Source organism: Podarcis bocagei, assembly GCF_964188305.1.
Source record: "Podarcis bocagei genome assembly, chromosome: 10".
NCBI classification, from domain to species: Eukaryota; Metazoa; Chordata; class Lepidosauria; order Squamata; family Lacertidae; genus Podarcis; species Podarcis bocagei.
In genome coordinates, this window is record NC_138135.1 from 72355574 (window position 1) to 72380797 (window position 25224).

A 25224-nucleotide genomic window follows, 5' to 3' on the forward strand; every position below is an offset into this window, starting at 1 on the left:
AGTGGCGTAGCGTGGGTTGTCAGCACCCGGGGCAAGGCAAGTAATTTGCGCCCCCTAACCCGTGGATTTGCGCCCTCTAACCCGTGGATTTGCGCCCTCTAACCCTAACCCCCAGATGTTGCACCCGGTGTGGCCGCCCCCCCCCCTGCACCCCCACGCTACGCCACTGCCCCCTGGTCCTGCGCTGTTGGCGAGGGCCAATCTGGCCAACTTCTAGGTATGCCCCGGGGCCAGGCTCTGTGGATGGAGTGGCTGGATCAGCATTCCCCCCCCCCACAGCAGAGACCATGGAGCTCAAAAAGAAGCTCAAAAAGGTTGTTTTGGGTCCCCTTTGGCCCTCTGCCAGTGACTCCCCCCCCCCCACCATAGGGGTTGGGTCTGTTCTGCTGCGCCCCCCCCCCGCCTGCTGTAACAGCCCCCACCAACGGCTGGATTCTTCCATTTGCCTCTGGCACTGCATCCTCAAGCGTTGCTTTGGTATCCCCCTTGCAACTGCTGATTTTGGAGTTCATGGGAACTACAGGGGAAAGGAGCAGTAACTTTGCATGAGTCTCTTCTGGATACAACTCAAAAGTGGGGTGGGGATGGAGATCAACACCTGACATTTAATCTCATCACCTTCGCACATTGTCTGCTGACCTGTGTTGCCCCTTCTAGGTTGCTGAGTACAGTGGTACCTCAGGTTACAGATGCTTCAGGTTACATACGCTTCAGGTTACCGACTCTGCTAACCCAGAAATAGTACCTCGGGTTAAGAACTTTGCTTCAGGATGAGAACAGAAATTGTGCTCCAGCAGTGCAGCGGCAGCAGGAGGCCCCATTAGCTAAAGTGGTGCTTCAGGTTAAGAACAGTTTCAGGTTAAGAGCGGACCTCCAGAATGAATTAAGTACTTAACCCAAGGTACCACTGTACTGCAGTCCCAGGAGAAGCCACAACAGGCAAACTTCCTTTCCTGCCTAACTGTTCCTTGTCCTCTTTTGTCAGGATCAAGTTACCATTGCATGTGGATACATAAAAAGCAGCATTTTCTTTAAAATGAAAAAAGCAGCTTGAGAGGGGCCAGTTTAGGAAAAAGCATCAGTGTGAGGGCTGTTTTAGCCTTTCTCTGCCTGCCACTTCTCCATTCCTATCTACCCCCAACTGTTTCTCCCTCTCTGCGGTGCTGAACCCATGTTTGTGAGGGTAGAGTGTGGAAACAAACTGGAAATAGCTTGAGAGGGAGGAATCTCTTAGCAGAGAAGGAGGGTAGGGGGGCTTTTCCTGCTCATTCTCTACTTAAACCACCCTCTTCCAACAGTGTTCTTTTAAAATAAGTAGTAGATTACAACTTTTACTTTCATGCATCTGCTTGCAATGTTGATGTGCCTGCTATTCCAGGGATCAGCAAGGTTTACCTCGCCTGGGCCGGTTCACTCCCGCAGAGATCGCTCCATGGGCTGGATGACGCGATTTCAGGCATCTCCACATGCACAGACGTGATTTCCAGCATCGCAGTAGTGAGTCCCCACTCCGCACTGCGCCAGTTTAGCGCAGCGTGCGGGGACCCGACAAGCGTGTGGCTCAGTTCGGGGGTGGCTCGTGGGCTGTTTAAATGACCCCCGTGGGCCGCTTGTGGCCCATGGGCCGCAGGTTGCCGCCCCCTGTGCTGTTCTGTGAGGTTTGGTCTCATTTGCGCTTTCTCCTCCAGCTCCAGCAGTCATTGTTTCTTCAGAACTCTGTTATGCACCCTGTTCCCCCCTCCCATAGGATAAATGTATGTGTCAGCTAAGTGTAAACTTGGAGATTGCAACTTGAAATGTTGTCTGTGGTATGGTGCAATGCAGCTTATCATGTTCTTCAAAGTTCCTTCTCTCACTGGTAACTTCTTCGCCTGTTTCTCTGTCTGTGCTATGCTTTTCCTCAAGTCTCACTTCCCAGCTGTTTTCCCAGGTTCCTCTTTTTTCCTTCCAATGCCTTGCTGCATGCTTCCACCAGCCACCTTGCCTCTGGTCTCTCCACCCCTTCGTTTTACTATCTCCTATGATCTCTTTCTAGTCCTCAACCTTCCCCAAAAAGCCCTGCCTCTCCCTAGGGCCTATGTGGTGTTTTAATCTGAGCCAAAATGACAAAGTTCCTTTTCAGCCTAGAAGTTGAACTGAAAATATTCTGGCAACGGTGCTCACTCAGCTGTTTGATAATAATCTGTCAAAAGTGCAATACGATATAGTGAGTATCCCCCCTTTTAATTAAAAAAAAATTATAGGCATAGTTTCTATTGGCATATCAATGTCTTTTTTCAGTGAACAAATGTGCTTGAGTTGTGTTATCATTAAAATGATTGGGAATGTGACAATTTCTGAACACATTTTGGAGGTGCTATCATTATTGCGGTGTTAACATTGTAATCTTCTCAGGTATTTAATTACTTTCCCAAAGACATCTATAAATTAACTTCCTAAGCAGTGTGCCATCTGAGACATTAAAATATAACTTTTAATTTGGAAAGTTTGCTGAAAAATAATTCATTCTTGTGGTTGGATTTCTTATTTTAGTCTATTACCTCAGCCTGTCAAAAACCAACCTCTCTTTAATCTGTATTAGCCACGGAGGTGTGTTGTGAATTGGAAGAAACACATCACTTACTCGGGCTAATATATATTTTGTGTCTACGAGCACAATATTTAAAAATAATGCATAGGCAGTTTTTAGCAGCGGTTACAGGTGTAAAAGCTCAGTTGCAAATGGCATATTCTAGTTTTGTGTCATGCACTAATGCTTTAATTGAGAAGAAGCTATGTTTTCATGATGTCTGTCATTAAGACAGGAGGTTCACAAACTCTCTTGGGGTGTTGTTTCTTTGAGGTACAGGATATCTTTGAGCTTCACACAGTACACTGCTAATGCACGAAGGTTGAAAATAATGCACCTTTCTTTGACAGATCAGGGGTTAATTTGGGTCTCATAATCTGCCTGTTCTATCTGGGGATATACTCACAGCTTTGTAGTACAGCAGCTGTTCTGCATTTTGGGCAGTCGGTTCTTGGATTTGCAGATTCAGGAAATCCCGTCCACTGAGAGCATGCTGCTCTGTTTTCATAATGTTACTTCAAAGCCTTATTCTCTGATGGTTAAGTAACAAGATGCCATATCATGTCGACTACTTTTTGCACAGCTGAGTAGTCAAGTTTGGATTTGCCGCTGGGTGTGTGTATTTTATTAACAAAGAATGTGGGCTTTAGAATCATGTGACTCTGAAGCATCTTCTTTGGAAAGATTTATTTTGCTAAGCTAATAAGATACCTAAGGATGGAAAGAAATGAATCAAGTGCCTGTGATGAAATATAATAGCTTTTTAGTGTAAGTGAGAGATGAGTAGTAACAACAGCAATAACTGCAGATGACAGCAAAGTCATGGCCTCTGGGGAAAGTGGTTTCCTAGTAGTATTCAACTTGGTGCTCATTTGGCTGAGAATATTTTTGAACTTCATAGAACAAACCAAAGTTGCATTTTTGCTTTGCATCTTCAACTAGTTGAGAACTCTTGCAAACACCCAAAGGAAAAATACTGACTCTTCCTAATGGTACATCAATATTGAAATGGCCAGAAATGAGGCCAGTTGGGGACTTCCGGAGGCGGCGCGAAATAAGTAATGGTGGTCCTCTTTGCGCTGCGAAGAGGGGCTCCGCAGAAAAGGGTCGTTCGCTGCGGCAAAGCGACGACCCATTAAGATAAACCACGAGCAGAACGAGCTCGTGGCCGTGGGATCCGGCGGGCACCTAGAGCGACCCCCAAAACGAAGAAGGGTCCCCGTAAGGGGGTCCGGAAGCGCGGAGGGGAAGCGGTGCTGTGGATTCATCGCTCTTTCTGCGGGAGTGAAGCCACGCGGCTGTTGCTGATGAGCGCCGACCTTTCTTCCTTAAGAATTGGATTCTAAATCATCTACTCGTGAGTAGGAAGAGTATTAATTTCGGGACTACAAAGTAAAAATTTGGCTGAAAGCGGGAGACGAGAAAAAGGAAGTCCGTCTCCCGGTAGTGCTTAGAGATCAAAGGCAAAGGAACTGACAAGCTGGAAGCAATAAAAAGGGATTTAAAGACGGGAAGCTTCATGCGTCTGGTGGAGTTTGGTAACTGAAGGGAAAGGCAAGCTTTTATTTTTTTATCTGCTACTGTTCTGACTTTACTTGAGGATCCTCTCCCTTACTGGACTTTTAAAACCTTAAAAACCCCAGTCCCGGGCTTGCAGGGGGTAAAAAGCTTCTTTGCGGATACATATACAAAGTTGAAACGGATACATAGAGGCATCATTGGTGGATACAATTAAATAACTGTATCTTGCATCTTCAGATAAACTATTGGGACAATATTGAAAGGGCTCTGCCAGTGGAAAAAAAGTTTTCTTTGAGGACTATTGTTAATTTACTTAACTGCAGGAACTTTAATGGCGACTGAACCTTCTTCCTTCTTTCCTGAACTGTAACAACACTCCCTCTAGTGGAGTTTGGGATTTACAAATTCCTGAGAACCAACTTTGTTTTGACTCTCTGTGGCTTGGTTATCTACTTTGAGGCCTGTCTTTCACATGGAACATTTGACAGTTTGACCTTGAATCCAAAGGCAGGTGTGGAATGAGTGGTCCACCGAAAACAAGAGCTGCGTCGAAAGCAGGAAAAGGCCAATTAGTACAAACAACTCTGATTTCCCAGGCTCGCAGATCTTCAGTCCCTGCTGTTTTACAGGGAGCTGTACCCTCAACAACAGCTCCATCTAAGGAAGCTGAACAGCCAACAACTGAGGATATGGCAGCAGGGGGATCTGGAACTCTTTTAGAGGAAATGCTACAACAATTTGCAATTTTGAACAAAAAGGTTGACGATCAAACTGCTAAAATTGACCTAGCTACATCCTCAATTACTAAACTTTCTGAACAGGTGGCTAAGCACTCACAAGATATTGGGAGTTTAAAGGACGCTACATCTGAAAATCGGAAATTGGCCGAGGCTGCGAATGAAAAAGCAGGCCAAGCAATTCAGAAAGCGGATGAATTGAAAGGAGAAGTAAGGCCGCTTTACAAACACGTCAGCGACCAGCAGGCCTACCTGTCTATGGTGGAACTGAGAAACAGGGAAAATAATTTGAGATTACGCTCTATCCCAGAGATTGAGAAAGAGGATTTGACTGGCTTTTTGACAGCAGAATTTTCTAAATTCTGGGGTATAGAAGAAGATACAGATTTTAAAATAACAACTGCATTCAGACTGGGAAGAGTTGCCAGGAAGGACAGGCCTAGAGACTGTTTGATCATCTTAAGGACCAAGCAAGAGAGAGACAAACTACTTGACCTACATTTTAATAAAGCACTTGAGATCCAGGACAGAAGAGCTCAAATTTACAAGGATATCCCTAAACAACTACTGGATCTCAGATCAAACTACACTGAACTAGCTGGGCTTTTGAGAAGCAACGGAATACCCTACAGGTGGGAGTTTCCACAAGGCCTATCATTCAACTACACAGGAAAGAAGATTAAAATCAAAACGAAAGAGGATAGCCAGAAGTTTCTGCACGACCACGGAGAAGACCTGCAGAAGGGAACAGCAGGTCCTTGGCCTCCACCTGAGTCTGGGAAAGTGCCAGCACCCTCGGATTTAGACAAGAAAGAAGACACCCCATAAAGAGCAACAACAGATTAATACAGGATGTCTCTACAGCTGTATAGTTGGAACATTAATGGCGCGAATTCCCCGGAAAAACGCAAAAGGATTTTTCATATTTTGAAGAAGGAACATTTGGATATAATCTGTCTGCAAGAAACCCACGTGACCAGGCTTCACAGGAAAGTGTTAATAAACAAAAGACTAGGCCAAGAATTTATCTCATCAGACAGAGTTAAAAAGAGAGGAGTGGTGATCTATGCAAAAGAGAACTTATCACCAAAATTCTTGTTTAAAGATGAACAAGGAAGAATCCTGGCAATTGAAATACAAATCCAAGGAGAAAAAGTCTTGATATTAGGAATTTACGCACCAAATGAGGGGAAATCAGAATTCTACAAGAAGCTTCATGAGACATTACTGGATTATCTGGACTATTCTAACATCATTATGATGGGAGACATGAATGGGGTGGTCTCTACCTATATGGATAAGTCACAGAACCAGAACCTGACCAAAGATGGAAGACTACCAAAGACTTTTTTCGAACTAACTGACAATATGGATTTGATTGATCTATGGAGGACGAGAAACCCCCTAGGTAAAGAAGGAACTTTCTTTTCTGAGGCCCATCTGTCATGGACAAGAATCGACCAAATTTGGACAACTAGAGGTCTGGCACCTAAGACCACAAGAGTAGAAATCTGCCCAAAGACATGCTCCGACCATAACGCTATGAAAATAGAAATGAGATTTACTACTGCCGATTCCTTCAGATGGAAAATGAATGACAACCTGCTAAGAGATCAAGAGATTGTAAAGAAGGCCCAAAAAACTTTAAAGGACTACTTTGAAATTAACCTCAACACCTCGGTGGAAAAAAGAATAATCTGGGACGCAAGTAAAGCTGTTATGAGAGGGTTTCTGATACAACAAAATACGATCAAGAAAAAACTTTGGAATGGGAAAAAGGATAAGATATTAGAGAAGATAACAGCCGGAGAGAAAAAATTAAGACTGAATCCAAAATCAAAAGAGACTTTAAGAGAAATTAAATTTCACCAGTCACAATATATGAAACTGATCAACCAAGAAGTGGAATAGAAAATTAAACAAATGAACCAAAGATCTTTTGAATCTGCGAATAAATGTGGGAAGCTGTTAGCTTGGCAGTTGAAAAAGAGACAAAAATTAAACTATGTTACCAATCTAGAAGTGGAAGGAAAAAATATTCAGAAACCAGGAGAAATTAGAAAGTGCTTCCAGAAATATTTCAAAAAACTGTACACCCAAGGGCCTGAGGAAGTGACTGAGATAGAACAATTTCTGAAAGATAATGGCCTACCAGAATTATCTCAAGAGAAGAGATCAATCTTGAATTGTAAAATAACACAACAGGAAATTGAGGTTGCCATACAGAACATGCAGTTAGGCAAATCCCCAGGCCCTGATGGACTTACCTCCAAGTACTACAGGATGTTAAAGGACTACTTGACACAACCATTAGTGGAGGTTTGCAACCAGATTATGGGGGGAGGGAGGGCACCAGATACGTGGAAAGAAGCATTCATCACTTTGATACCTAAAGTGGAAACTGAAAAGACTCAACTCAAGAATTACCGTCCCATCTCACTCCTGAATGTGGATTACAAAATATTTGCAGACATTTTGGCAAATAGATTTAAAAAGGTTTTAAATGAAGTAATTCATAAGGACCAAGCAGGCTTCCTCCCTGGTAGACATTTGTTTGATAACACCAGGAACATTATTGATATTCTGGAACTTTTACAAACAAACATCAACACTAAAGCAGTGTTAATTTTTATTGATGCGGAGAAAGCCTTTGACAATATTTCTTGGAAATTTATGAAGAGAAACTTGGAAGGGATGGGAGTGGGAAGGGGGTTTGAGAACGGAATAGAAGCAATCTATTCCGAACAAAAAGCTAAGTTGATAGTGAACAATGTGGTGACAGAAGAACTTCAGATTGAAAAAGGAACACGTCAGGGGTGCCCCCTGTCCCCTTTATTGTTTATTTCAGTCCTGGAGGTTTTGCTGAACATGATAAGGAAGGATCGGCAGGTACAAGGAATACGGGTCGGAGTGAAACAATATAAACTGAAAGCATTTGCAGATGACTTGGTTTTAACATTACAGGAGCCAGAATCTAGTACAAAAAGAGTTCTAGAACTGATACAGAAATTTGGTCGGGTGGCGGGTTTCAAGTTGAACAAACAAAAAACTAAGGTGTTAGGGAAAAATTTGACAGCTACTGAAACAGAAGAGTTTCAGAAGGAAACAGAACTAAACATTGTTAAAAAAGTGAAATACCTGGGGGTCAATCTCTCTTCCAAGAACTTGAACCTATTTAAAGATAATTACGAGAAATGTTGGTTAGAAGTTAAAAAAGATTTAGAAATTTGGTCAAGACTGAAGTTATCCTTGTTAGGCCGAATTGCAGCTATAAAAATGAACGTTTTGCCAAAGATGTTGTTTTTGTTTCAGGCCTTACAGATTGTGGACAGAGTGGAATGTTTTGGAAAGTGGCAGAAGGATATCTCTAAATTTGTCTGGCAGGGCAAAAAGCCCCGAATAAAGTTTAAAATACTAACTGATGCAAAGGAGAGAGGGGGATTTGCCCTGCCGGACTTAAGGATATATTACGAAGCTGCAGCCTTCTGCTGGATGAGAGATTGGATTTTGTTGGAAAACACTGATGTCCTGGATCTGGAAGGCTTTAATAACTCGTTAGGTTGGCATGCGTATTTGTGGTATGACAAGGCAAAAACACATGGAATGTTTAAAAACCATATTGTCAGGAGAGCAATATTTATGGTCTGGAAAAAATACAAAGACTTATTAGAAAGCAAAACTCCGAGGTGGGTATCACCAATAGAGGCCAAGGCTCGGAAAAAACCCAATATGGAGGCCGGATGGCCGAAATATTGGGAAATAATAGAGAACATCGGAGACAACTGGAGGTTGCAGAGCTTTGAAAGGTTAAAGGGTAAGGTGCAAGATTGGTTTCACTATGCCCAAATCAATGAGGTTTTTAAGCTAGATAAAAAAACAGGATTCCAGGTGGAAAAATCGAAACTTGAGACAGAATTGTTAGAACCAAAGACCAAGCTATTATCGAGAATGTATAACTTGCTGCTTAAATGGAACACTCAGGACGAGACAGTTAAATCAGCCATGATAAAATGGGCTCAGGACATTGGTTATAACATCATGTCTGAGGACTGGGAAAGGTTATGGACCACCGGTATGAAGTTTACGGCATGTAATGCCTTGAAAGAAAACATTATGAAAATGGTATACAGGTGGTACATGACCCCAGTCAAGCTTGCTAAGATTTACCATTTGTCCGATAATAAATGCTGGAAATGTAAGGAGGCTGAAGGGACATTCTTTCACCTCTGGTGGACCTGCCCAAGAGTGAAGGCCTTCTGGGAAATGATATATAACGAGTTAAAAAAGGTGTTTAAATACACTTTCCCTAAGAAACCGGAGGCATTCCTCCTGGGCATTGTCGGCCAGAAGGTGTCAAAGAAGGATAGAACTCTTTTCATGTACGCTACTACTGCAGCAAGGATTCTTATCGCTAAGCATTGGAAGACTCAAGATTTGCCCACACTGGAGGACTGGCAGACGCAACTGATGAACTACATGGAACTAGCCGAGATGACTGCAAGGATCCAAGATCTGGGAGAAGAAGCTATGGAGGAGGATTGGAAAAAATTTAAGGACTATTTGCAAAAGTACTATAAGTTATATGAATCTTAAGACGCCGTATGATTTGGAATGTTAGCCCCAGCAACAAAAGTGGTATATATAAGAAATTGGTTAATTTTTATGAAAGAATTAAGGTTTAAATGGGTAAAAATGACAATATGTTATATTTTAAGAGTAAATGGAAAACAAGAGATTTAAACTTAAACTGCAATTGAAAGTAAAAAAGAAACACATGAAACAAGGTTATAATTTGCTGATAATTTTATTGTTAAGAATGCATTATGCGGGAGATGTGGGGAAGTCCGATAGAATTCTGAAATAAGTTGATGAAATGGTTGAGATTCTCTGTTTTTTTTCTTTCTTTTTACTGTCTATGTTCTTTCTTTTCTATCTGTAATTTGGAAAAAACGCAATAAAAATTATATAGAAGACCATTCCAGAAGCGGGAGTGCCATTGGGTGGCATGTTAAGTGTGGGATTGAAGTGCTTTGGTGGGAGAATGTTGCCATATGTGAAATGGCCCTTAAGTGCTGTAACTTCATTGCTATTCTTCTGTCCTCTCTATGAGAAAATGAGTTAACTTTAGGTGTATCCAGAATTTTTCCAGAAAACCAGTATATATATATAAAAAAAGATACAGGAGGTAAGTGGCAAGATAAGGCTGATGCAGTTGCTTATCGCATACCAGCTTCTTTTCCATATTTGTTCTAAGAAGGTATGGGACCCATTTGAGCTCTTGGGGTTAATTCTTAATGACTGGCAAGTCTTCCAACGTCCAGTTAGCCAAATCCTCAGTTAGCACTTGTGTCCATTTTTTGAATGAGAAACTCTACCAATTTGGGGAAAATGCTAAAGGTGCTTCCTCCCTTTCTTTTACAGAACTTTTCGTGTATGGCTGAAGAAAGACAGTGGTCAGTATTGACCTAACACATACCACCCACTGACTTGTAAGTATTTGCAATACTTGGTCCATTTTAATTCTCATCTTTCAGGCCCACTCCTCACTTTTTCTTCATCAGCACTTCCACCAATAATTAGCTGTTGAGAGTACAGTGTGGACCTTCCATAATTCTGATGGCATTTAAATACATTGAACATTTTTAAACAAGGGATTCTGGTGTGTGGCAAATATAAACAATGTGACACCCATGTTACTGGACTCCATATTTCTGCATGTGCGTTAACCCAGAAACAAGAAAGCTGTCTGTCGGTCCAGATTTATAGAAGCCATTGTGACACCTTCCTCTGCTGGCTCACTGGTCACCAGAGTGCTAAAAGACCTGGTGGGCTCCTACGGTTGGATCATTTCATCTGTGTGAGAGAAAGGAGATGGAAATGTAAGTAGGATTTCTCTCAGCATCTGAATTTTGTGATGATAGTGAATTCCTCTTGAGCATAGATGTGTGAATGCCAAAACCAGTTTAGGGACAGGAGAGCACATTTTTCTCTTTCTTTTCTAGGCTTTCAAGGCTGAGGAAAGTGTTATCCCGGTTGGGAAGGTGAAGTAAGATTTCGCCTCTCCCTGAGACCTCCCTCTCACCCACAACATTCTGTACCCCTCTTTCAGAGGACAGAAAGGGTAAAACCCTTCAGCATATAGATGTTGCTGTGATGCACCGGATCCTTTGCCTCAGGCATCATCTGAACCAAGTCTGGGGCCTGATCCTGAGGATTCCCAGTCTGCACAGGTTCCCCTTCAACAAACACCAGCTGGGCCAAGTCAGGGGCATGAGCCTACCCTGGCTCCAGATGCGGGGATTACCAAACCGGTAGTGCCTTCAGCTGGGCCATCACTTACAGCTGCTCCACTACCGGTTTGGTCAGGGGAGGCTGAGGCGGTTCCTGGGTCTAGTAAGCCACCAACGTCTCCCGAACTGCAGAGACTAAGGTCTAAGAGAAGGAGACACCTGAGTACTCGCAGGAGGAGTGCTCGCCTTCAGGCGAAACAGGGAGGTGAGTCGCCGGGGGATCTGGACTGGCCGCTACCCCGATAAAGATAAAAGGCTGTCGGACCCTGCCCCAGGTTGCAGGAGCAACATTGCTGTATGCTAGATCCTGCCTGAGATCCTGTACCTGTCCTTGCTCTTGCTTGGTTTCCTGCCTCGTGTCCTGCCTTGGCCCTGTCGGACTAACTCCCAGCAGAACCTTCGGATTCTGGACCGGCCCTGGACTGTACTTCACGGGTTACCCCCAGGCCCAGCACAGTTGCTTCCATAGTCATATTAGTCCCTAAGGTTTCTTAAGAAAGGTCTCTCTGTAACTGTCTGAGGCCTAGTTCGAGGTTCTGAAAAATAAAAATATCCCATGTAGCTCTTTGTTTCCCTGTAGGCTCTGCATACCTCCTGCCAGAAGGGGATGGCCCAGGAAAAAATAACGGTAATGTCTATTTCCAAATATATGTTCAGTGTATATAAGAAAGTCCCCCAAGCAGTTCTAATTGCTAGGCTTCTCTTCTTTTCCATTTAGATGACATAGTCCTAGAAGACCTGGAGGGAGAGCAGGGGCCCATTTTCTGTGAGCAGCAGGACAGCTCTGGAAGAAGATGGTGGAAGAGCTCCTCCGTCAGAGGAGCTCAAGAAATGCCCAAGAAAACATGAAGACAATGTCTATTTCCAAGGATATGTTCAGTGTATATAAGAAAGTCTCTAAAACACCTAGTCAATGTCTTCCCTGCTAGGGTGAGAAGCGCCGCATTTCCATTATGCTAATTATTTCTAAACTTGCATGTGTGCATTGAAATTAGCATATGCAAATCTGTCCCCCCATTTGGCCACCCTGATATCCTCTCTTCTTTCTCTTCCAATAAAAAATTCAGAAACAATTAGCCTAAGCCAAATAAAGTGGTGCCTCGCAAGACGAAAATAATCCGTTCCGCGATTCTCTTCATCTAGCGGTTTTTTCGTCTGGCGAAGCAACCCTATTAGTGGATTAGAGCTATTAGCGGTTTAGCGGCTATTAAAGGCTTAGCGGCTAAAAGGCTATTAGCGGCTTAGCGGCTTAGAAAAAGGGGGGGAAGCGGAAAAAATCGCAAGACTCGCAAGACGTTTTCGTCTTGCAAAGCAAGCCCATAGGGAAATTCGTCTTGCAAAGCGCATTGAAAAACGGAAAACCCTTTCGTCTAGCGGGTTTTTCGTCTTGCGAGGCATTCGTCTTGCGGGGCACCACTGTAATGGCAGTAGGGATGACAATTTAGGTAAACCACTTTCCTCTCATGAGATCCTTCATAGTAAAGGTTCAGGGTGAGGGGCCATGAAACTCCTTGGAACTTGCGGGAGGGCTATACCTCGGTGGTAGGCGGTCTGATTGACATACAGAAAGCGGACTGATGTAGAAGGGATGGAGCAGTTGCCCCTTCTCAAGTGGGCTGCAAGAGGAAGGATGCTCCCTCCAACCAGCATAGAAACGCAGCTCTCCACCTCTCAACTGCCAGCCCCTGACACGTTAGTAAGACTTTTTGCAGGCTAGTATCTTTTGTGGGTTATTTCATGAAAAATCCTCTCATTTTCCTTTCATTAGAGGATTTTTCATAAAAGAAAATGCCCATCAAAGGAAAATAAAAGAAAGGAAATCTGGGAAGAAATACAAAGAAATGAAAAAGAATTACTTAATAAACCAGACAATGAAAACATTAAACAATATAAAAATCCTTCAAACACAATTCTCAGTGGTAATAAATGAAGAGCTGGAATGGAAGATCAAATGGCTAAAATAAAAACATTTTTAATTCGGAAATAAGCCGGGCAAACTCTTGGCCTGGCAACTAAAGAAAAAAATGAGATGAAAGATTAATAAAATCAGAATGGATGATAAATGGTCTGATGATCCAAAGGAAATCAGTAGATGTTTTGCCAATTACTACAGAGTTACACAAAGAGGGGTCCGAAAAAAGTGAAAAAAATGCAGAATATTTGAAGACGAATGGACTGCCTAAGATCTCAAAAGAGAAATCCAGGATATTAAACTCTCCCATTGCCCCTTTAGAGGTACAAGCAATTCAAAGAGCAAAAATATTATCAATTTTAAAATTTAAAAAATGATAAAAAGAAAGGAGGTGCGACGGAGATTTCAAAATTTGAATCCGACCTGGTAAACTCTAAGACCAAAACTCTTTATAAAACATACAGACTCCTCCTTGACTGGGAAGTCAAGGAAGAGGAGGTCAAATCAGCAATGATTAAATGGACTCAAGCCTTTGGCCACAACATAGACATGAGCCAATGGGAACACCTATGGAAAGTTAATTGGAAATTTGCAGCATATTTTACGCTAAGGGAAAACCTCCAAAAGATGCTATATTGATGGTATTTAACCCCCTGTAAACTTTCCAAAATGTACAAAAATGTTCCAAATACATGCTGGAGATGTGGAGAACCAGGTGGAACTCTCTTCCACATATGGTGGGTGTGTAAAAAGTTTAAGACCTTTTGGAATGATATATAGAGAGAGCTCAAAACAATGTTAAATGTATCCTTACTGAAGAAACCAGAATCATTTTTATTGGGCATTACAGGTCCAGACATTGTTAGGAAGATAAAAGTCTTTCTGTATGCCACCATTGCCGCAAGGGTATTTATAGCAAAACATTGGAAGAGTGACAAAATTCCTACTAAATCTGAACGGTTACTAAAGCTGGTAGAATATGCTGAATTAGACAGTCTCTCAGAAAAGATCAAAGATAAGTCAAAACAGGAGTTCATTTCAAACTGGGAACTTCTAAGGAGATATTTGAAGGATAATTGTTGCAATCTGAAATCATTAGCAGCCTTTGAGTAATCTCTGTGAGTAATACAGATTAAAAGGGAGAAAACAGATTTACACCGTATTTTTCGCCCCATAAGACGCACCGGCCCATAAGACGCACCTAGATTTTAGGGGGGGAAATAAAGGAAAAAAAATGTATTTCCCCCCCAGGTGCGCTGCACTAATCCAGAAGCTTGGGGCAAGCTGAGGTCAGCGCGCCCCAAGCTTCTGCGTGCCGGCAAGCAGTCCGCTGCCGCCCCAAGCCTCCCGCACCCGGCAGGAGGTCCCGCTGGGTGCGCAAGGCTTGGGGCGGCAGCGGACTGCTTGCGCGCACCTAGAAGCTTGGGGCGTGCTGAGCTCAGCACGCCCCAAGCTTCTGCATGCCGGCAAGCAGTCCGCTGCTGCCCCAAGCCTCCCGCACCCGGCAGGAGGTCCCGCCGGGTGCGCAAGGCTTGGGGCGGCAGCGGACTGCTTGCGCGCACCGAGAAGCTTGGGGCCAGCTGAGCTCAGCACGCCCCAAGCTTCTGCATGCCGGCAAGCAGTCCGCTGCCGCCCCAAGCCTCCCGCACCCGGCAGGAGGTCCCGCTGGGTGCGCAAGGCTTGGGGCGGCAGCGGACTGCTTGCGCGCACCGAGAAGCTTGGGGCCAGCTGAGCTCAGCCCGCCCCAAGCTTCTAGGTGCGCGCAAGCAGTCCGCTGCCGCCCCAAGCCTCGCGCACCCAGCGGGACCTCCTGCCGGGTGCGGGAGGCTTGGGGCGGCAGCGGACTGCTTGCGCGCACCGAGAAGCTTGGGGCGGGCTGAGCTCAGCTGGCCCCAAGCTTCTCGGTGCGCGCAAGCAGTCCGCTGCCGCCCCAAGCCTCGCGCACCCGGTGGGACCTCCTGCCGGGTGCGCGAGGCTTGCAGACACTCGCCCGAAGCAGGGGGAGCCCTCCAGAGGGCTCCCCGTGCTTCGGGCGACAGGCTGCCGCCCCAAGCCTCGCGCACCCGGTCGGACCTCCTGCCGGGCGCGTGAGGCTTGCAGGCATTCGCCCCATAAGACGCACCCCGATTTCCCCTTCATTTTTGGAGGGGAAAAAGTGCGTCTTATGGGGCGAAAAATACGGTATATAGGTTTATCAGAGTGGAAAAATTGGGAAAGGATGGGAAGTCAATCTTATGTACTAAATATATTATAGAAGGACTTGTACTTTTTTATTTTTATTTTTGACAAAACTGACACGTAAAATAAGGAAGATATGTCTTTGATGTAGATGCAAGTATGAACAAAAAAGCAATTTTTTTAAAAAACCCTTACAGGTTATTCACAACGCTGTGTTCGTATTTGGTTCAATTGTCATTGGTGTTGGTGACTGACTTTCCCCATTGCTGGTTGCTATGCAGGCTTGAGGCCATCTTTTGGCAGATCTGCCTTCATGCTGTCATTTTCCAGCACTACCCTCCTTCTGTCACTTGGTTCCTCGAACGTTGGGGACAGCAAGCACAACCATGAACCGCAGAACCTGAACACGGAGTTTGCCCTCTCTACGAATGCTGGGCAGAGCTCAACCATGGAACCGACCTCGCCATTTCCCCAATGAGCGTGTCTCTCTCTTTGGGGCTCAAGGGAGCATATTAGCCCAGCTTCACCATGCTCTGGGATACAGCACTCATGTTAAGGCAACCCTCTGAGAAACAGCTTTTTGGTCATGAACTTCACCTAACAGCTTGGACTGTCCTGAGAGGAAAGCATTAAAAAAAACGCAAGTCGTACAAGGGGACGTACTTGTGAGTTAACCCCCTTTCATTCCATGTTCTTCAATGGGCTTTACATGTGCATGCTACACCTTTAAAGTACATTCTTTCCCCCAAAGAATTCTGGGCACTGTAGTTTATTCCTCAGAGTTGCCATTCCCAGCAACACTTAACAAACTGCAGTGCCCAGAATTCTTTAAGGAAAGAATGTGCCTTGGCGGTTGGACTAGATGACCCTTGGGGTCCCTTCCAACTCTACAATTCAGTGATTCCATAAATGCATATGGAGCCATGTATTGGTGTGCACTGAATGTTAGTCACACTTTGGTTCTGTTGAAATCAGTCACAGCTAAGTCCCATTGATTTATGAAAGTGTGGCTAATTTGTCTAAGAGATTGATAACCCCAATAAATTACTTTGTTCTTAGATCAGGGCGTATAAGACTTCCTGCAAACTGTGTACAGAAAAGTGACCAACTCAAGCCAAAGCCGGAATGCATCTTTTTCTGCAGTTTGTTCAGCATGCTGCACTCTGGGCAAACAACACAGCACACCAGGCTAACTTTAGTGAGCCTAACAGGACTGCAGCTCAGATAAATGAATGGTTTCCCACAAGCATTGAAGGTAAAGTGACAATGCCCCCCTTTAGCACCAGGACTTTTGAGATGTCAGCTAAACAGACTGCAGGACACCTCCTTTCAGGAACCAAGGTTGATAAGAAGCACATGGGGAGACACTGCAAGAAAAGGGAACAGCTGCTCTCACGGTAGGAACATGAGAAGCTGCCGAGTCAGACCACTGGTCCATCTAACTCAGTATTGTCTGCACTGGTCGGCAGCCCCTTTCTAGGCAGTTCTAGGCAGGATTCTCTCCCACCTGGAGATGTCAGGGGTTGAACCTGGGAGTTTCCGTATGCAAGCAGATGCTGTACTTACTACTGACCTTTCCTTTTTATTATTTGAAATATTTATATAACCAGGTTCTTGGACAGCTTACAACAAGGAAAGGAACACATGAAAACTTACATATACAGTCGTACCTTGGATGTCGAATGGCTTAGTTGCCGAACACTTCGGCTCTCAAACGTCAAAAACCTGGAAGAAGAAGAGTTTGGATTTGATGTCCTGCTTTATCACTACCTAAGGAGTCTCAAAGTGGCCAATAATCTCTTTTCCCTTCCTCCCCCACAACAAACACTCTGTGAGGTGAGTGGGGCTGAGATACTTCAGAGAAGTGTGACTGGCTCAAGGTCACCCAGCAGCTGCATGTGGAGGAGCGGGGAATTGAACCCGGATCACCAGATTACGAGTCTACCGCTCTTAACCACTACACCACACTGGCTTTCCGGAAATGAGTGTTCCAGTTTTCGAACGTTTTTTGGAAGCCAAACGTCCAGTGCAGCTTCTGCTTGAGTGCAGGAAGCTCCTACAGCCAATCAGAAGCCGCACCTTGGTTTTCAAACAGTTCCAGGAGACAAACGGACTCCCAGAACGGATTAAGTTTGACAACCAAGGTACGACTAATAAAGAAAGCATATATGTATCTACCCCTTTCCCGTAACAAATAAATTGATTGTATTTTCCTTTTTACAGCAGGTTAAGAGAATGCCCTATTCAAAACCATTTTCTTCCTTTTAAAATTTTAGACCACCCTTAGATCTCAGGGTAGTACCTGGATTAGCAGTTCCTCCTTCTGTTAACCCAGTTATATAAATATAACGGCTACCTACCTGAATATAAATATAACATTTTATAATTTTTGTCTAGAAGTGAAGGCTGCTAATGAACATCTTTCCCATTTCCACTTTCCATATGTGACTGACTTTCATTAATCATCCCCACCCTGTTCTATAAAAATAATTAAATTTAAGTTACATCAGTGTCAGCATTTATAAAATGAAGTTGAATAAATAATAATAATTTCTTTTCAATTTTTACAGGTTCAGCTTTGTTTATAGGAAGACTTACAAATGCTACAGAGTAAACTTGTCCTATCCATGCTTCCATATATCTGCATTCCTAAAAAAATTAAAAAAAAAACATTAATAGGACATTTTAAGTCTTGTCTCTATCAAGAAGAAGTTGTGTGAAACTTATGGCTGTAAATAAAAAGAGATGCTTATTGCCATTTCTGTGGTGGTTCTGTTCTGTTATAGCAGTTATAGACTTCTGAAAAATGCCTTAGGGCTCCTGCGTTCGAATCCTACTTGTGGTTTTCCCACAGTCATTTGGTTCGCCGCTGTGAGAACAGGATGCTAGAGTACATGGTCCGTTGGTCTGATCCAAAAAGCTCTTCAACAGCTTAGCTCAGTTGGTTAGAGCACAGTGCTGATAACGCCAAGGTGGCAGGTTTGATCCCCATATGGAACAGCCATATATTTCTGCCTTGCAGGGGGTTGGACTAGATAACCATGGGATCCCTTCCATTTCTACAATTCTGATTCATTGCTGCATCTGTACATGTTGCACCTCCACTTATTGTGAGGTATTTCAATGGAAAGAGTTATACCAGGACTGTTCTCACCTGGTAGCTTCATTATAAACCTTAAGGTATGAAGTTGAAGGAAGAAAGGTCCTTTCAACCAACTTCAGATGATATATGCTAGTTTCCATAAGGGCATTTCTACCCAAAGTACCTACCAGGGAAATAAAAGGATCTGGAAAAGTTAACCTCGCTCAGAGTTGCCAAGGCTGCATCACTCGGGCTGATAATAGTATTTTGTATCCATCTCTTAATAAACAACACAACAGGATGTCCTTTCAACCAACTTCAGATGACAGAGAGGAGTTAAGTTTGAACCATTTATTTACACACTTTTGACTTTCCTAAATTTAAGCAGGAGTGTTAAGTCTAAGATCTGCTCGGCCAGGTGGAGGAGTCTGGCTCTCCGGAGCCCGCCGTGACCCGGGAGGGCGGCTGTCTGGGAGGAAAGTGAGCCGGAGGGAAGGACGGGGCGCAGGCCGGGCGGGAAGTTCTTGAGAACCGGCCCTTTGTGGAATCGTCTGCGCCTGGCCCCTGGCAGATCCAGGGAATTAGGCTTGCCCTGTCCGAAAAGGGGGTGAGGAGACTGAGGAAAGCGAGCAAAACTCAGCGCGCCAGGCAGGAGAGAAGCATCGGAGCCGCAGAGCCAAGCATAATGAGAGCGGAGCTTCCCAAAACATTTGTCACTTCGCCTTCCCAAGCTGTGCAAGACAGCGCAGAGCACGGGAGACTCTCGAGCTCAGGGCTGCGGGTCGAGCTGCAAGCGATTCTTTGCATTGCTAGGGGTTGGACTAGATGACCCTCGCGTCCCCCTTCCCGCTCTACAATGAAAAAAACGGGGGGGGGGCAGCCTTTGCCCAGGCCTTCTCCACGCAAATCCAAAGCCCACGAAGAAGGCGCGCTGCGGCCTAGATGCTGAAGAAGACGCAAACTCGGCAGGCGCAACTCGGCCCGCTGCCACCGACCAGAGGCTAAGAGAGGCGGCGGCGCACGAGGTCGGCTGGCAGCCCTCGGTGACTGGGCTGCCGCGCGTGGGTTGTGAGGCGAGCTGCCCGCTCATGGAGGGGACGTGGGGCCTTCCTTCAGCCGCTGGCCGTTGGCGAGCTGAGGCGAATGTTCTCCCTCCCGCCCGCGTCCCAGAGGCGGCCGTTGGCCAGAGAGCGCGCGCTGACCGCGTGACGGCCTGTCCAGGGGGCAGTGGTAGGTCGGTCGCTAGGCAACCGCCAAGCGGTCACTGCCGGGGTCCGGAGAGCGGCCGCTGGACGGAGCGCGTGTCTGGAGGGCCCCTTTCCGACCATGGAGGCGATTAAGACCACGGCCGTGTTTCAGAGCGTGGACCCCTCGCTTAGGGCCTATTTCAAGAAACACTCCATACCCGACATCTATGAGGTAAAGGCCCCGCTGAAGGGCCGTTGGGTCACAGTGGCGGTGAACACGGGTGTGCGTGTGAATGGGGGTTTGCGGGGGGACTGGCCCTCTGCCTCCTGCTCTGCTCTGAATTACTCACTCACCTCTGGTCCCGTTAGACGCTAGTGATACTCCCTGTCTCATCCCGTCTTTCTAGTCGACCTGAGTTTCGGTGCACACGTCGTCCAGGGACCCAGGGGTAACTTAGGAAGAACAAAGCTGGAAGGAGAGAAGACGAACGAACCCATATCATAAAAATGCTTTCGTTGCAGAAAACTGGCAAGATATAGAATATATAGAGAATTTAGTTTCGGGCAAGCACTGCAGTTTAGGAGATCTTCATTTGTCTTTTCACTAGGGTGTTGGGGGGTGGCATCATTTAAACTGTAATCACGAGGGTAGAAAAGCTAACTCCATCTATACTAAATCCTCTTTTAGGTCACAAAATCTGCCTGCTTGTTTATTGGAGTACCACACACACACCCTCCCTCTCACAAAGCTTCAGGTTGCATCATAAAGATACATCTAAAAGCAATATAAAACCATCATTAAAATATTACTATCAAAAGCTTTCAAGATAAAGGCTAGAACCCCAAACATATTTATTATAGAGTAAGGCCCTTTGGGGCTTAGTTTTGGATCAGCATCCATAGGATTACAGGCAAAATGAGCTGTCTTTCGAAAACCAGTTCAGTATAGTGTTTGCCTAAAGGATAGACCCATTGAAAAAGTAGTCCCATTGAAATCTACGGATTTATGTAGGGTGAATATCACCCTCTGATATTAAGCCTGCAATCCTAACACCACTTATCTGGGACTAAGCCCCATTTAATTCAGTAGGAATTACTTCTGAGTAGACATTATTAGAACTGTGCTGTAAGTTAGGTTTTAGAAAAGTGCTTATTCTCTGGCTTAAACTTTTCTAGGAAACTCTTTCCTTAGTTCTTCTGTAAGTGTTCCTCAACTGCCTTTCCATAATGCTTCAACCATATCATGTCATACTAATGCCTGGAGAAAATGTAATCTCAAGGGAAGATAGGGAATTATGATAGACACTTGTCAATAATTGCCTTGCATTTTGATTATACTTCCTTGGAGCATTGGAGTTTGGGAGCATTTTATGTGCATCTGCCCCCACAAAAGGGGTGTTTTGGGTAGATTTCAGATATTCATATTGAAATAAGATTCAGGTTAGACTGGAAGAAGTTCTTCAATTTCTGAATTCCTAAGTAGTAAGCCTTTTATTATATAAAGGGTATCAATTCATATTCTGCCAAACAGTAGAAACTTTTCCTGGACAATTCTGAAAGATGTTCTCTAAGGTGTTAAGAGTAATATAGGGCACTAATTTGGACCAAGTCAAGTACCAATAAATTGTTGGGAAGATTGTACATGTGATACAAGTAGGGATTTTTGTTATCACACTATGGACAAATAAACTGGCATATATAGGCAGAATCTGGGAAGACTAAAATAATTAATTTAACGCAAATGAAATTTGAAATTCAAGTAATATGGCTTGGGGCCAAAACAAGAAGATGTTAATGTTAAATTCTGCTTTTAAATTGGAAATACAATGTATTTTTAACCCCTCAGGAAAAAACAGCTTTCTGTTTAATTACTCTCTTGAAAAGCCTCTTCAGTGTTAAAATCGGAATACCAAGTATGTGAGCAGCCATATATTCTTATGAAAATATAAGAATACAGTACAAACCCAAGTGGGGTAATCTTATTTGATACCCAGTTAACATCTACTTGGGATTGGGTTCACGTGACGAGGGGTAGCTAGGGAGAGAATAGGGAGTGCAGTTTAATATATAGGCAGTAGGTGGCAGTTACAGACTTAGAGCGCTACATCGTTGTCAAACATGAGCTTAAAGATGATGAGCTAGAGAACTGGAAAGTATAACTAAAGAATTATGTGCTCTGATTGAATAAGAGATGCTCTCTTCCAAAGGTTGATAGGTGGATCTGTTATTTTGTCAGAATGGAAGTTTAGAGCCGAGTTGTAAGCTTGCTGTGTGTCTCCCCAAAGGCTGACTAAGATGTGGAGTGCATAACACAGACACAATGCTCTCAACTCACCTTTCAGTTTTTGACCACAGTTAGTTGAGCACTTGACTGAGTTTTAGTTACGAGCTTGATGTTGCGCCTGTGGCAACGGGTAAAGATCAGGGATGGGGGCTTTCCCCAGCATTCCCTCACAGGCAACTTTCCAGCCAGTAGTAGGTGAGGCCATGTGGATTTGGCCAGAGACAAAAGCAGATAGCTCCATGGATGTGACTCTTACCTTTGGACAGAAGGCTACATTCCAGTCACACATCACAAGTTTCTACCCACACAACACTCCATAGTTGATCCAGACAAGCAAGAGGCATTATCACATTTCAAGGACACATTCCAAACAGGCAAAAGCATTTGAGGCTGATGCAGAGCAGAGCTGGTGGGAGATGTGACTGGGGAAGAAACTAAAAGCCGGATAGTGGGGCCTGGAGCGCTGCATTTGGCCTCTCTCCAAGAAGAGAGCTTCCTAGCATTTAAAATCACACCACTACTGTAGCTACTCTCCTTTTACAAGCTTGTGATTTTGCACTGGATTCCTCATACTGGCTCTACATTTTTAAAAAATAGCTTAACATTTCATGAAATGAAAAATATACCTTTCTTTGGTAACTGAAATGTTCAGTTTGTGAGAAAGGGTATATGTTAAATGTTGGTTTTTTTAAATGTGTTTTTTGTAACGGGTTAAAAATGAAAATAAAAGAAGAATTCGCAGAATGCTTAGGTCCAGGTTTTGGGACAAATACTCTTGGTGAAAGAGCCCCAGTAGAGATTTATAATCACAAAACATGCAGCAAAATAAAGCGTGGAAATATAGGCTGCTAGACCTTTTAACCCAGTCAGATATAAAACCAGGTACTGTATTATTATTATTATTACCCTTCTAATTTTCTTTCCCCTAGCTGTCAAAGAGACCACAGGTTTGGTAAATTAAAAATTGGTTTACTTACAAACTCTTTAAAGGTCAAATTTATGTGCTTTTCCAAGGAGCAGCAAGGAAACACACAGTACAGTTTAGTTTCAAAATTGGTAAATGTTTCTAAATTATTTGATAGAAACACAAATATGGCTTGCTTAATTCATGTGGTCTGGGCTTTAAGTGATCAGCCCAGATGCCCTTTCTGGTTGGATTCACATGGTGGAAGAGAATGAACAAAGGCTTTGCTAACCTTTTCTGCCAAGATGTTGGGGTGGGACCTAGCTAAGCCTGAGAGGACTGTTTACTCCATGGCCTCAACCATTAACTAGAGCTAAGCATGCTGGTTATTTGAGGCTGATATTGATCCCACAAAAAGGACATGTCCAGTAAGAATCAAGTTATGATTAAAGAACACAATTTACAGACTAGCTTTTGTAAATCAATGAAGCAGGCATCAGAGGATCATGGAGCTGCATGTTAGTTGAAATCACAGTGTAACTGGTTTAGTTTGTATGATAGCTTTGATGAGAGGAGCTGGATGAGGGAACTATTCTGAAGAAAGCAACTGTAAAATAAAGACGTTTTTATTTATTTACCAAAATGAAATGGCTTAGAAAAATATTGTCTATTCAATTTAAATAGGGACAAAATATTTTTATATCATTTTACTTTTATTTTATTTATTTTATTTGTACCCCGCCAATCTGATTGGGTTACCCCAGCCACTCATAATGCTTTCAGAAGAATGTATAAAGGTAATAATATTTAAAAGTTTGTCTTATACTTTTATACAAGTATATTTGTTATATTTATTACAATTCCAAATGTGGATTTTTCATTGCAGGCCCTGTTGTGTGGTCTGCTAGCTATGCGTCCAGATGATCCACTCAGGTTTTTAGAAGAAAAGCTCAAAGAAGTAATGGAAAAAGGTCTATATAGTATTTTATGGTATGTATGATATTTTGTCTGTGTAGACTATAAATAGTGTGGCAAGCTGTAGAATACTGAAATATGGGGAAATGTTATTTAGGGTTCAATCCTGAAGTGAGTGGGAATACAAAAAAGTTCTACAGCTTTATCCTACTCTACTGCAGAGATGAAGTGAAAGCAGAGGAATGCTTTTCTGTTCTTTTTGTTTTGTGTTAATGTTTTTCTTACATTTTTCACTCTAATTGAAAACAAGTCATTGAGTTTGGGGTCGGAGGAACCCAGGAAAAGTAGTTCTGGTTAACTTCAGCATCCATGGTGAGACCACCTCTAGTTCTACTTCAGATCTCATTACTTCCATGGCAACCATAAGACAGTCTCAAGTTGCCAGTGCTCCCAACATACAAGACAGAACATATGCCATTGTTCTATATAGTGAGATGGTTGTCTGAATGTAGGGGGCATCTCTGTGACCATCATTGTCATGATCAGTTCACTTCTAGGTGAGGTTTAGAATTTTGGCATCTACTTCCCCCTGCAGTACTAGTACCATGAAGTGCTCTTGACCTGCTGGTTTAAGCATAATTTCCATGTAGATGAGACCTTGTGGGAAGGCCCCTCCAGGGACATGTTTTATTTCTGAATTTTCTGCTTAGAAATGCAAATTAAGTCGTATATAGATGTCTTAAAATAGTAACTAAAATAAATGTACACTTTGAGTCACTACATTGGCAGCCCATGTGTTAAAGTTTGAGATAAGATGAAAGAAACCAGATTGGGAACATAGTGATGATGAACTGTAGTTCAATTTCTGAATTGTTTCAGTTTTTAATTGGTTTTGTGCCAAGCAACAAAAGCGATAATTTAAAAGTTATTTCTGCAAGTTATTCTTGGAGAGTGCTTGAATGTATTTCAGAATTGTTCAGAAATGAGCAATATTTAGAATGGTTCTGTCCAATTTGCCTCATTCCTCCTCCCCAGGCCCGGCAAGGATATGCAGACAGAGGCTTTACATTTTATCTATACAAAAAACTTTTTTCAACATTACCATAGAAGAATTGGAATTGTCAAAATAATGGACTTGTTTAAAATATATAAGCAGTAAAGTTGGATTTTTGGAAAACAGTGTTTCCCATGATGTAGTAACATTTATTGTTTTTATTTCATTCCATAAATATTTAACAGTGGCTGCATTCATGTGTAATGATATGCCAGACTTTCTGGCTTATTGCAGTTTATTAGGAATAAGCAGTGTGCTGGTGAATGCTGCCTATTCGTTGCTCCTCTGGCAAGAGTCCAAGCAAACAAACCAGGAAGCATCATTATTTGTTGCTCCAGGGTTTCAGGCTGGTTAGGATGTAACAGAGGACCAAAGCTTTTAGGTTTGTCTATCCCAATCACACCAAGGGTGGTATGCACCAGCATGCTGTTTATTCCTAATAAACAGCAAAAGTTTGGCCTATAATTACATACAAATGTGACCAATGTCTCTGAACACAACATTAAGTGTTAGTTACCTGAAAAATTGTTTGGGGCACTTCCAAACACACACTTTGAGGTTAGGATTCAGTCACATACTAGTAGAATCAGG

General features: G+C 43.4%; 2 protein-coding genes and 2 long non-coding RNA genes across 5 annotated transcripts in view; 3 read left to right on the plus strand and 1 right to left on the minus strand.

The window, feature by feature from the left end:
- Positions 1-174: 174 nt before the first annotated feature.
- Positions 175-10987, plus strand: LOC308596641. The gene is made up of 3 exons (XR_014012597.1): positions 175-2206; positions 10249-10316; positions 10830-10987. It is a non-coding gene; the product is annotated as an uncharacterized lncRNA (long non-coding RNA).
- Positions 10588-17900, minus strand: LOC308596653. The gene is made up of 3 exons (XR_014012610.1): positions 17806-17900; positions 16878-16932; positions 10588-10680 (listed from the first exon to the last, which is right to left on the minus strand). It is a non-coding gene; the product is annotated as an uncharacterized lncRNA (long non-coding RNA).
- LOC308596872 (uncharacterized protein) lies at positions 11466-17965 on the plus strand. Its single transcript, XM_081212177.1, has 5 exons — positions 11466-11745; positions 11836-12047; positions 15489-15679; positions 16312-17351; positions 17778-17965. Exons 3-4 carry the CDS (start codon positions 15521-15523, stop codon positions 16606-16608), a joined length of 456 nt encoding a protein of 151 aa, XP_081068303.1. The 5' UTR covers positions 11466-11745; positions 11836-12047; positions 15489-15520; the 3' UTR covers positions 16609-17351; positions 17778-17965.
- Positions 17966-19322: 1357 nt separating this feature from the next.
- The window catches only part of FBXL13 (F-box and leucine rich repeat protein 13), a 64310-nt gene continuing 58408 nt past the window's right edge, over positions 19323-25224 (plus strand). For both annotated transcript variants that reach the window (XM_081211538.1, XM_081211539.1), the window contains exons 1-2: positions 19323-19708; positions 23551-23654. In XM_081211538.1, the coding sequence (XP_081067664.1) occupies positions 19616-19708; positions 23551-23654 (197 nt within the window). In that variant the 5' untranslated portion in view covers positions 19323-19615. The remainder of the gene's footprint in view (positions 19709-23550; positions 23655-25224) is intronic.

What these genes read in the sequence shown, in the direction of transcription:
- LOC308596872 (XM_081212177.1), top strand. Translation starts at nt 15,521, where the DNA reads ATGCTGTCATTTTCCAGCACTACCCTCCTTCTGTCACTTGGTTCCTCG. An exon ending in AACCGACCTCGCCATTTCCC is followed by an intron (nt 15,680 to 16,311) that starts CAATGAGCGTGT and finishes ACAGAAAAGTGA; the next exon opens with CCAACTCAAGCCAAAGCCGG.